Source organism: Ixodes scapularis, unplaced genomic scaffold (genome assembly GCF_016920785.2).
Source record: "Ixodes scapularis isolate PalLabHiFi unplaced genomic scaffold, ASM1692078v2 PGA_scaffold9__187_contigs__length_104089568, whole genome shotgun sequence".
NCBI lineage: Eukaryota > Metazoa > Arthropoda > Arachnida > Ixodida > Ixodidae > Ixodes > Ixodes scapularis.
Window position 1 is genome coordinate 1,877,135 of NW_024609884.1, and position 13,316 is coordinate 1,890,450.

The 13,316-nt window shown below is 45.7% G+C and overlaps 1 protein-coding gene across 1 annotated transcript in view; it reads right to left on the bottom strand.

Moving 5' to 3' along the window:
• LOC8034253 (zinc finger protein ZFAT) overlaps positions 1 to 13,316 on the bottom strand; it is a 67,340-nt gene that overhangs the window by 46,178 nt on the left and 7,846 nt on the right. The window contains exons 4-6 of the mRNA XM_029992449.3: positions 10,217 to 10,384; positions 2,565 to 2,742; positions 2,119 to 2,290 (exon numbers count right to left, since the gene is read on the bottom strand). Of these exons, the coding sequence (XP_029848309.3) occupies positions 2,119 to 2,290; positions 2,565 to 2,742; positions 10,217 to 10,384 (518 nt within the window). The remainder of the gene's footprint in view (positions 1 to 2,118; positions 2,291 to 2,564; positions 2,743 to 10,216; positions 10,385 to 13,316) is intronic.

The window sequence follows — 13,316 nt, forward strand, 5'->3', positions numbered from 1 at the left end:
TTACGTCTTTTTCACACCTTTTTTGCAGATTTATGCTATATTTAAAAACACATTCCAATGAAAAATTTTTTTTAAAGGGCATAGATTGGGAGACATTTTTTTAAATTTTTTTTTCAAGAAAAAAAAATGTTCCGTAATATTTATGTTGTTAGACGTAATTTAGCGGAGATCATAGCCTGCTCTAAAGCTCACCCACAGATCAATATCCCCACACAATACTACTGGGATGGCTCGGCTGGTCGGCTGAACGCACAAACAAGTAAAAAACTTGAACCTTTTGCGTAAATGGAGCCTTATCACCTCCCGACTTGGCTACATCCCCGCGCGTGGATGTAGCCTTGGCCGTAAAGTCGACTAACAGTTTGCCAGATTGGGCTATATAAGTAGCCAAATCAGGCTACGTTTTTTTTTCTAGTTGGCGTCAAAAGTTTTGTGGTTGCTATGTAGCTATTTTTGGGCTATTTTTAAGGATGCAGCGAAGCTGTGTTTGCGTGTTTTGTATTTCTGAAAACCAAAAAAGGAAGGGTCAGTGTTGTACAAGTTTCCATCCTTTCGAAGCTTTTTTTTTTTTTTTTTTTTTTTAAATTGACGAGAAACATAATGTACACGAAATGTGGCGAATCTGATGGTTCAAAAAGAGAATGTGACATGCTTTGTATGTGTGTGAAAAATTGTCGATAAAAAGCCTTAAAAATAACTGTTTTTAGTTTCGGCTATTCGCTTTTACAGCTCTGTCTATTTCTGGGCTATAGGTCCCAGCCATTTGGCGGTTTTTTGGTGGGATCGTCTGGCAACACTGCTAACCAATGGTTGACTCGGGCTGGTTAGGGTAAGTTTAAACATGTGTGCGCGGACATGCCCATCTCAAGTTTGGCTGGTCAAGCTGGACCACTGCAACCTGATTGGCAAACCTAATGAAAGGCACTTGAACTGCCATCCCATTGAATGCCTCAAATGTCTCCATATGCAGCTCTGAGCTTAGCATTAGGGCAGTAATATTAATGATTTATTTGCCGACTAATCTCTTAACCGATTGTGCAACATATAGCCTTTTATGGGGACGAGCATAATCTCTGCCAAACTTTCGATGAATGCTGGGGAGGCACCCCTCTCAGGTAGTGATGCAATGCCCTACGGAGGAGATCATAGTCATGCCTCAATGGATGGCCTTCTAGCTTCAACTGGAAGAGCTCAGGGAACCCCCAAGGGGGACCTAGAGTGCCATACAATGAGATCATGATCATGCCTCAATAGATGGCCTTTTCGCTTCAACTGCAAGAGCTCAGGGAACCCCCAAGGGGGACCTAGAAGGCCATACAATGAGATCATAGTCATGCCTCAATGGATGGCCTTCTAGCTTCAACTGGAAGAGCTCTGGGAACCCCCAAGGGGAACCTAGAGTGCCATGCAATGAGATCATGGTCATGCCTCAATGGATGGCCTTTTCGCTTCCACTGCAAGAGCTCAGGGAGCCCTCAAGAGGGACCTAGAAGGTCATAGTCATGCCTCAATGGATGGCCTTTTAGCTTCAAGTGCAAGAGCTCGGGAACCACCCAGAGGGATCTAGAAGATCATACATGGCTCTAGGTCATGTATGACGAAGGTCTACATGTATGACCTGGGTCCAGAGGGACCTAGGTCATAGTCATGCCTCAATGGATGGCCTTTTAGCTTCAACTGCAAGAGCTCAGGGAACCCCCAAGGGCAACCTAGAAGGTCATAGTCATGCCTCAATGGATGACCTTTTAGCTTCAACTGCAAGAGCTCAGGGAGCCCCCAAGGGATACCTAGAAGGCCATACAAATGTATAATGTTACTGTGGGGGGCCGCGAGGCCCTGCCACATTATTTAAAGTTAGGACATAGAACGAGACAAGCGAACGACGTGTCTGCCTGTAATGGCGGCCTCAGAGCATTCTTTTGCACGCGCTCTCCGAGGCGCGTGCTGCGCCTCGAGCCATCTCTTTTATTTTCATGAGAAGAATGGATCTGTGGGTGCGTTGCACCCTACATTACCTTCATCACTTGCAGCCACTCTGGAGTCAGAGTGGAACCCGAGTAATCAATGCTCTAACTACTTTAAGAGCCAGGAACGTGGGAGGGGAAGATGGGCACCCACCTTGTCCAAGTTGTCCACATAGTCCCCTCTGGCCATGCATCGATGGCCCAGGATGTGCCTCTCCTTGCAAAACCTGCGCTTGCAACGCGGGCAGTGGTAGAGGCCGTCCTCGCTGCGAGCCGGCACCAGGGGCGAGTTGTCCACCTTCTTGGTCGCCGGGCTGGGCTGGGGCCTGGCACAGGGAGGCACACCATGCTTGGCAACCACTACCAACTACAAGTGGCAGCACAAAGCCCACTGAGCAAAAGACGTCTCGCAGCCAGCTTGAAACGGCTAGACTAAGTAATTAGACGTCTATGCAAGATATCTTGAGACGTCTTATAAAGGTGTCTTATAGACGTATTGCGTAGCCAAAGACGCCTCTAGCTTAATCGAACCGTTTCAAGCCGGCTACGAGACGTCTTGTGCTCGGTGGGAGGGGTGCCCCGAGCATACCGACAACTCACCTGGCGAGCTGTTCAGTCTTGCGGGGGCGCCCCCTCTTGCGTCGGGGGGGTGCCAAAGGGCCGCTGCTCTCCACCACCAGGTGCAGCGTGGTCGGCTGCGCGCCGCCGGTCGTTTGGTCCTCGCCGGTGCCCTCAGCAGGAAGTGTCTTGAGGGCCTTGCGATCCTCTGCCGCCAACGCTGCAAGTTGCGAGTTCGAAGCACCTTCTTGGCCACAGTGTGCTCCCACGTAACGATTGACTGCCAACATGGCCACCGTCACCGTGTGCCTTCGCACATTGCGCACAAAGGCACATTGCTACCTGCATTTCTTGCAAGTTCCTAACTTTGTGGATGAATATTTGAGCTATAAATCAATTTACAATGTCTATGCAGGCTGAATGTGTGTTGAAGTCAACTTTAAAACACCGCTTTTGCAAAACACAATTTTAGGGCATGTTGAAAATTTGCAGGAGGGATGTCTCGGCATCCACCTAGGGCAGATAGAAATGCAACTTTTTTTTCTGAAACATGTAGCTAAATGTGTGAAGCATACAATGTTGAGAGCAATTTCTTAATACAGTCATGTCTCGTTAATATGGACCCCGTTAATCGGGACACCCCGCAATATGGACGAAATTTTCGGCGACCGGTCTCCCGCCATGCAATTCTGTCCCGTTAATACAGAAACCCGCAGTCCGGACTATGGACGGCTATTTTGGGGACGAAACGGGAAAATACAGGCATTTTTGTCTCGTTAATATGGACACGTGTCCACGAAAAAAAAAATATTAGTGACCCCAGTGTGTACTACTCGGAATTCACCATTGCCTTTTTGTTCCCCGTCTGGTTACTTTGAAGGCGAGTCCACATACCCGACAGAAGAAAAGGTTAGTGAATCGTAGGGGTCACAGTTTGCACCCGGAATTCACTATTGTCCTCCGCCCTTGAGATAAGACCTGCGCGCCTGAAGGTGGTCGTTTTTTGTTTTTTTTTGTTTCTTGTTTTTCAAGCTTAAACGTATGCCATCTCCTTCCGGGTTGGCATACGTGATGAATCACATTCGTTGTGCATAAGAGGCAAGAGGCAAGGCTGGACGCTTCTCCGGTCATTTCGGAGGTGGAGACGATGGCAGGTGTTAAGCGTAAACGGACAGAGCTTTCTGCTCAGCTGAAAAAGGAGATATGCAAATTCAAAATTGAAACGCCTTCAGCGTCTGTTCAGTACGTGAAAGAGTGGAGTGGAAAAAACCTTGGCGTTGATCTCGGAAAATCGACAGTCCACGCAATTCTAAAAGAATCAAATAAATGGATGAGCGTTCCCACAGCCAGCTCCAGTTCCTGCCGGCAGCGACCCCCAAAGTTTGAGAAGTTGGAGGAGGCCGTCAACATCTGATTTGCGGAAATGCGCTCCAGAGGGGCCGCCGTCAGCGACGAGATGCTGCAAGAAAAGGCGAAGGAGTTCGGCACAACGACGGGTAAGTAAGTTCTGAGCGTATCTTTTTAAGCACTGAGTTTGAAAATGTTTTCTCAAAACGTTACGCATTCCTCCCCAAAAATGTTGTTTCTTCTAATGATTTTTCTAGTTGCTCGTTCTTGTGCAATTACGCATCTACGTTAAAATAACTGTTCTCTCTTCAGTGGTTTTATTTTAATGTCTGCAATCTTCACGTCTTTATGCAGACATTCATGACCTGAACTACTCAAGGGGTTGGCTCAGCAGGTTTAAGAGAAGGCATGGAATTTCAAGCCACCGTATTCATGGAGAGTGGAAGCGTGGATACAGCCGCCGTTGCCAGTGCTCGGAAACAGCTTGCGGAATTTCTGGCTCAGTATTCTCCAGATGATATTTACAACTTCGACGAGGCTGGCTTTTTTTACAAGTTGGGCCCATCTTCGACTCTGGCATCCGAACCTGTGGCTGGAAACAAGCGAAGCAAAGAGAGAATCACGGTGGGATTCTTGCGCAACGCGAGCGGCACCCACAAGTGGAAGCCCATTGTCGTGGCAAAAGCGGAGCGACCACGATGTTTTGGAAAGACATTTGACCCGAACATGTATTGCTCCTACAATTGCAACAAGAAAGCATGGATGACAGGAAAGATATTTGAAATCTTCTTGGCAAAATTCGACCGCTTCTTGAAGGCTGAGAAGAGGAGGGCTGTTTTGTTGGTTGATAACGCATCATGCCATTCTGTTCGTGCGGACTATGAATACCTTACCTTGAAGTTCTTTCTGCCCAACATGACTGCCAAAACACAGCCCTTGGACGCAGGAATTATTCGCGCGGTTAAGGCACACTACAGAGGTGAACTTGTGCGGCACTACATCGCTTGCGCGGAAGACAATGAACCGCAAACTGTTGACTTGAGGTGGTGCCTTCAAAAGCTGAAGAGGGCGTGGGACGCGGTGAGGCCTCAAACCATTGTGAACTGCTGGCGTCACGCAGGTATTCTTGTTAACAGCTCTGCTATGGAGGTGGAGGATCCGATGGATGAACTTCCGCTCGCGGCCCTTCGTGAAGCTCTTCGACAACTCGGGGAGAAAACCCAGATGAAGAGGCATCGGCATTCTTGGATATAGACGAAGAGACTAACAGCTGGGAGCCTATGAGCGACGAGCAGATCATGGAGCTTGTCGGTGAATTCGCTCAACAGGGCCATCAACTTGTCGAAAACTTTGCGCCGACAGAAACAGCCGATGAAGAAGAGAGACCAACCGTTACTCGATGTGAAGCTTGCCGTGGCTTGGAGACAGCGATCGCCTACCTTGAGCAGGAGGGGGACGGAGAACGTGCACTTCAAGTGGCCGAAGTGTTGCGCTTTTTGGACATTAAAGTGGGATCGAAAGCGTCAGTGCAAACTCATATCTCCTCGTTCTTTGGCGAAATAAACAATGCTTTTTTTTAACAATTATTACCTAATGTTTGTGTTTTTGACCTTGATTCGTTATTATGGACGATTCACATTATGGACGATTTTTCTGGAGAACGGAGGCGTCCATATTAACGAGACATGACTGTATAGGTTTAAGAAATATTTTATCTGATCTTTTGTTTTATTACTTGTTAGCCACACATTGAGCACTGAACTTCAATGTGTGATGAAATCACTAATAATCGGTTAATATTAAAAGTGCTTCCAACATTGTATTCTGTACACTTTGTAGTATCTAGCCATGTGTTAAAGAGAATATTTGATTGAGTAGGTAGTTTTTTTTTTTCCTATTATTCCTCCACTCAAAGTCAGTTGAGTTTTAATTATCTTGAAGACAATTTTAAATGACTGAGAAAATGACCTGATGTTTGAAATCAGCACAAAAAGCTGAATAAGCTTCTGCTGTTTCATTGGGTTTGGTCATAAAATAATGAAAAAAAAGCTTCAAGACCAGTGTTCCCCCCCACTCTTGCAGCTTGGTTCGGTTTTCTTGCATTGTTGTCTTGGTGCGCATGATGCCCATAATCAATGTGCGTGTTCCATACACTCACAGTCCTTCCCACTTGCAACCTTAAGATCAAAACAACAAACTCTAGGTGTTGGTTACATTGACATCGAGTATGCGATGCAATATATCTCGCTCTACACAAATCGTAAATTTTTCATCTGGGTATCTGCCCTCCTAAATCATAGCGGCGGCGGTACACGTACAAGGAAACTGAACCTCAAAAGGTTATCACCGGATTCTATAAAGTAGAATGAGTAGTGATGGCCGACGCCGAATCTTGGGATTTGGCAAAGCCCAACTTTCGCCGAACTTTTCGAAAGTATCGGCAGAGGTACATTGTTATCCAACTTAACGTTGTTATTTAGTTTTTTCTGGCAAAAAAAGTTTTTAGTTTTTTTTTTTTTTTTCTTAACTTAAATGTACCGTATTTGCACGAATATAACGCGAGTTTTTTTCCGAAATTACGTGCTCCAAAACGCACCTCGCGTTATATTCGGAATCGAGTTCAGCCACGAGGCGCGCGAGTCTGGAGAAAGCCAGAGGAGAAAGTCATCCCTCCGGCTCAATGCAAAAGATCCAATGGGAAAAGAAGTGGGGGTGTGGAGGGCCATTTTCTAGCCATTGGGCCACGTGAAGGGGCGAATAGAAAACATAAAAAAGCATTTTTATCGCTTTTGTGTTTTTACATCGCGCGCACGCTGCACGCGCGCGCGCCATGCGGGAATGCGGGCACCGGCCAATTCGAGCCAAGCCAAGCCGGGCCAAGTCAAATCAACACAAGCCAAGCCAAGACCACCGACCGCGTTTACGCAATCGTGCAACACGAGGCATTTGTTTACGAAGAGGGACCAGAACAAGAAGTGTGATCGTGTATCGGGTTCAGCAGTCTTTTTTCTGCCAGCGCATTGTTTAGTTTCTGCTCCAGAGTGGTCTGGTGTTTGTGTGTTGGTGCTTCTGCTTCCGCGCCTTGTTTGGATTGTGGGCTGCCGAGGAGCTCCCACGGAAGAAAAAAGAACTACCAGACAAGCAGGTGCCGTGCTGCTGCATACCTGCGTAGTCGCCAAGTGGATTGTAAACGGAAGGACCTGAGCAGTGAGGATGAGTGCAGTCAAAACATAAACAGATATTTCTTCCATTTCCATTGACTTTTCACTTCTGCTATGCCCCCAAGTGCGAGAAATTGACGCGGCATCGGTTCGCGTTATAATAGTAATAATATTTTTTTTCTTTTTGGGGGCATCAAAAACTGCCCTCGCGTTATATTCGTGGTCGCGTTATATTCGTGCAAATACGGTAACATGTACTGCATATTCACACAGTTATTACTAAATAAGCTGATATTCTACAAGATAATTGTATCGGTGTCGTTTTTGTGTATTTCTGGCAATTTTAGAGTGACTTATTGCAGAAGTGACATGACAATGAGGTTTGGAGTAGCGAGTGCAGTCACAAACCACGCTACGAGAGTTTCGGTCTTGAGGCCTCATCAGTGCAAGCCTCCACGTGCGTGTACATTGACAAAATAAAGGCAACAACACTGCATTTTCACTTTCTCTGGGAGTCAGCGTTTCGTGTGCGAAAACAAATGCAATGGTTGCTGAGCCTTCACCAGAAGAGATAACAATATTATTGTAAATATGCATGTTCTTCGATTTGAGTCATTGGATGCCAGCTTAGCGTGGAAATGTGCGTCCCATATTCTCAACGTCTCGCTTTTAACCTTTCAGGGAGGGAAGGGGTCAAAGCAGCTTTGGAGCAATTTAGGGAGCAGAAAAAACTACAGTTTGAAGCAGGCTGGCAGTAGACAAAACGAGGTCTTGGGGTAAGCTGGGGGCAGCTTACGAGTTTTGATAATGTTAAAACGAAGGCTAAATGTCACCTGGTTTTTTAAACTGCAGAGAATAAGGCATGCATGGTAATTCCATGTAAACTCGACTGTAGTTTTAATAAACTTTTTAGTTGCAAATATTTTTCACGAAGTTACGTGCAAATTACACAAAACACACGAAGCAAAACTGCACATGGCAGTGTGACACGTGATTAAACTGACTTGCAAAAAGGTATATGTAAACAAATACAAATAGCTTTCATTGTTCAGCACTGACTAGTAAGAGGTACTGAAAATTAAAAATGAGGGTACAATAATGGTCTTTCATTTTTCAGTCACTAGAATAAGATAATAAATGCCCTTTTACATATAAATTTATAAAGACTTCGTCAACTGCTCACAAATACACTTCACTTTTTCGAGATCCTGAATAAATATTGCGTTAGCCTCTGCTAACAGCACTTGTCCAGACTCAATCTTCTCCATCTCTATTTTTTGACCCGACTCAATCAACGACTGTGCATGCTGAAGCACAGTCCGCGAAGAGATGATGCGCTGTTCAAGTTGTCGCTCGTGCTCTCTTCGAACTCGCATGACTGTTCTTCCTCTTCTGCCTCTCGTCGCCTTGCTTTTCGACCTCTAGCCCTTTCTGTGTAAACTTTGTAGAAAATATTTGGCAGTTTGCAGCAAGTCTGTTGTTGTCAAAGGTACTTTCGTGACATCACTGCCAAATCGCTCCAAAGCGCAATCAAGATCTGGCAGTTCGTATCTTGCTCCATCCATACACCTCACTGCTCGCTCCCCAAATTTGCTCCCAAATTTTGTTTGCCCCCTCCCCTCCCTAATTTGTAAGATCCGAAAACCCGAATTTGTAAGATCTGAGAATATATGCACAGTACATTGATATGTAAAATTGACGACCGGACAAGCGCCATCCCTCCTTTTTTCACGATTGATTATCTCTAAATATTGAGTGGGCGCTTGCCCGGTATTTTATGGTAATTGAAAATAATACTAATTGAAATACTAATCAAAGCAGGTACAGATAGCTATGTCGGCCAGATGTATGCTTATCTGCACTCAGAGGAAATCGAGTTCCTTAGTTTTTGGTGACTGTAGGTTCTTGCGCTAATCTTTAGTCTCGCCGTTCCCGCGTGCTGCCTCGAGGCTTTTATCTCGTTCCGAAGTGTTTTGCGTTTATAAATTTTTTATGGTGGTTGCTGCGGCTGGTTTTTACGTCTCTCTTCAATAAACTTTCACATGGAATCAGCGCTCGCCCCGCCGACTTCTACTAAGCAGACTTTTTTAAAAAATCGAGAAAACAGCGAAACAAACACAAGTTGTTGCACTGTCTTCTCGATTTAATATAAACTGTGTTTAGTTTTCAAACGCACATACGCCGTGTGACGTCGCTAGTGCGAGTGGGACTCCTTTTCGCGCTTTGCTCAGTTTTGTTATCGACCGACATAATCGCTCCACCCAAGTCATTGTCCCGGACGAGCAAATTGCGGCACACTAGCAATGTTGGCGATAGCTTTCGAGACGCGAGAGAAACGCAAAAAGAACCGGCAATCTCTCGTGCTCTGAGCGAACTTTCCTTCTCTCGCCCGTCGGCACTGCTCGGTCCTTTTTAAGGGGGGGACACTACCCAGAAAAAACAATTTCTGCAAAAAATATAGATTTTGAAAAATGCGATATTTACATCCACCAACAACCAGAGAGTATTCCCAGAAAGTTTCATCAGTTTACACTGCATAGTGAATTTTTTATAAATTATTTTTGGTCCAGCGACGCTAAACAAAAGGGAGGAGAATTGGTGCCCTTTTAACGCGTTTTTCTCCGTTCCACTTTTTAGCATTAATTTCACTTAAGGAAACTACCATTTCGTTATTACACAACTTTGGTTTTTCTGGGGCGAAATTTTAAGGGAAAGATACCTATGAGCTTGTATTTCTTATTTTTGTCTTTTTTCGTGCTCAAGAACTAAAATTTTAGACAAAGGATGAAAATCTAAAAAACAATATTTGTGTTTATGCGGCTTTTTTGTCAGGAAAGACGGTATAATATAGAAATATAGCTCCATAGCTATCTGCTCTGAACTGTCCTAAAGCAACACAACAAATTAAAACGACAAATTTATAAGCGATTTCAAAACGAGTTTCCCTACGCAGACACGCCCACTTTCATCTTTGAACATTTGCAATTTTTTTTGTACTTCACTCAGGTTAACAAAATTTGGCAGAAATGTTCTCAACATAAACAGAAACAGGCCCTGTAAATGTCATTTCAATCAGACAACCGGTTCAAACATTCACTTTTTTGGGTAATGTCCCCCGTCAAGGACACTAGGAAGGTCCTTTTATAAAGGACGGCCGGGGATCCTTTTGAGCGTCCTTTCCCTCACCTGCGGGCGCCAGCTGCTGGAGGCGGTAGTAGGCCGAGAAGGCCTCCTCGGAGCCCTTGGCCACCGTGCGGTCGTGGCAGTCGCCCACGTGGTTCAGCATCTCGTCCTCACTCAGCGCGAAGCATTGGCACAGGCTGCAGGCGTAAATGTCGTTGACCACGCTGTTCTCTGCAATCCATGAAGAGGAGGAGTCCACAGGTGCGAACGCTCAAGCTTGTACGCGTGCTCGGATTGCTCTCAAACTAAGAACACTCTCAGTTTGAGCATTGCCAAAATTCACGCACAACTCGCTTTCGAACACTGTCAAAAAAAGTCCAATTTACACCCGCACGAGCAGCAAATTTATTCATTTCTATTAAACGCACAATCAAATGCTAATGGTATCCAAAAAGTGAAATCCCGTTGTCGTGTTGGTCGTGCTATTTCACCGAAACCGAAAGAAAACTAGTGTAACAAGCTTTCGTTCTACGCGTTGCAGTACTTGAGATGCACAGAGTTTCTTCCAACTCAATAGACAATATCCGAAATGTAGAGCGCCATCCCGTAGCCCGCCGAGAACTACGTCCACCATCTTGGTGGCGGCGAGAAAACGAAACCAGTGACCCGACCGGCAAAGACGCCGTGTAAACAAGCGACCGCGCTTCGTGCATATGCGATGCCAACGCGTTGCTGCGTTCCGCTGCAGGGGCAGCGATAAACCTTCGATTCGTGCCTGACGTGAACGCAAACAGGGTTCATAATTTATTATTATTTTTGTTTGTTACTTGAGATAAAGCTTTTGACAAAAACAATCGGGGACAACGCTAAGGACACATACAGACATTATCGCACGGCGTAAAGCCATTTACAACCATTGGCCTGGGCCCTAATCTTTTCACAAAGTTGTACAAAATTTGTTTCTTAACTTTTTTTTTTTATGCACGTTGTATTGTCGGCCTGCGTTTGATGCGCAAGGAGCTCAATGTATGCGTACGAGACCAAGGCTGTTAAGCGAGGCAAAAAGATTACAGTATTAATAATCTGCACCACCAACCAGAACTGACCACGTGTATGGTTAACAGTGAACAACAAAAGCTGGAAGCACCAAAGAGCCCTCATTTTAATCTTATATTAAAAAAACTACTTTGGAAAGCCAGAAAACAGTCTCGCTGCTTTGCGGCGATTTCTATACACTTGATCTGGCGTCGCTAAATGAGGCTTATAAAACACCTCTAAAACTAAACAGGAGAGTTTGTTGATTCAATATTCTTAAATATTTAAGGTGCGGTCATGTAGAATAAACACAACAGACACAAAAAATGTGTCTGTTTGCTCAACACTCACAGACACGGGATTTCTGTCTTTTTTGTCAAACGCCATGTTTCATTACATCGAATATGGCGCTCGACTTAGGTTCATCGCAGTGGCTAAACCTTCAATGTCGGCGGTAGCGCAACATCCGTCAAATGTGCTTGAAGTCAATGCTATCTGAAACCAATTTGAGCTCTTTGCAACGCTTGAAAATAATTGCCCACGGCACAGTTTGCTTTAAAAAAACACAAAACTTTCCATAAAAAAAAAAAGAAAGCCGTTTACAACTCCCTGTAACGCCGAATTAGAGCGCAGCTCTTGAGGAGGAGGAGGGGAGGGTACTGGTGGGGGGGGGGGTCAAGTGACCTCGGGGGGCGGGAAGTCACGTGACCTTGGGGGTCACGTGACCTTGTGGGAGTCACGTGGGGCGTCACGTGACGTCGGGGGGGTCACGTGACCTGGGGCCCCGTGACGATGCCGATGACGTTATCAGTGACGTCACTGATGACGCCATCAGTGATGATGACGATGCGGATGCCGGTGACGTCATCAGTGACGTCACTGATGACGTCATCAGTGATGATGACGATGACGATGCGGATGCCGGTGACGTCATCAGTGACGTCACTGATGACGTCATCAGTGGCTATGACGTCAACGGGGGGTCACGTGACCTCGGGGGGTATCCCCAGGTCACGTGACCCCCCCCCCCGTGGTCACGTGACCTGGGTAACCATCGTGACCCTCGTGAGGGTAACCCTAGTAACCCTTGTAAGGGCAACTCTCGTGACCCTCGTGAGGGTAACTCTCGTGACCCTCGTGAGGGTAACTCTCGTGACCCTCGTGAGGGTAACTCTCCCCAGGCGAAAATTTCTAACTGGGACCAGTTGGCACCTCAACTGGTTTCAACTGGGACTAACTGGTCCCAACTGGGAATCAACTGGGACTAACTGGTCCCAACTGGGAATCAACTGGGACCAATAGGAGTCCAACTGGGGCCAGCTGAGGGGTCAACTGGTTTGAACCATTCCCAGTTGGGAGTCAACTGGTTTGAACCATTCCCAGTTGGGAGTCAACTGGTTTGACTCCCAGTTGGGAATGGAGTGCACTGGAACCAGTTAGGAAGGTAACTGGTTGGAGCGATTCCCAGTCGGACTTCAAATGCCTTTCCCGTTCCCAGTTCACACTGGGCAACAATTTGGACAAGTTGGGGGTGTATTGACCTTTGCTAATGAAGAAAACTAAAAACACTAAAATTTTTAGATTTATACAAATAGGGAATTTTAATTACTGGGGTACATTTATATATTTATAAAAATAATATAAAAATTTTAATGAACTAAATAATTTTTTAATTGGAAAATATAATTAGTGACAAAATGTGTTCACCTAAATGAACATTTAGTGCATTATTAAAATATATTAAAACATTTATTTAAATACCTACAGTATTTTTTTTTTCTTTTAATAAATAAATTTATCTTTTGACTAATCCGAGCTAGCCGGCCGCCGTGGCACGCGGGTGCGGATTAGTGGTACGCGCTGTCGACAGATGGCGCTGCCTATGCTGACGCCGGAGTCGGACGGACGCTGTAGAGAAGGGTCGCCATCGCCCAAGTTGGCGTCGTTATGAAAATGTCAAAACTACAGCTGCGCTTCTTTGGACCTAACTGTACACACACCACGGTGGCGGTGGTGAACTTCGAGGATGGAAAGATGCAGTTCAGCGATCGGAGGGCACCCAGGAAAGACCGGACGGAAGAGAACACGCCGCGGAGAGCACAATGGCGAAAATGGCGGGAGGTCTACC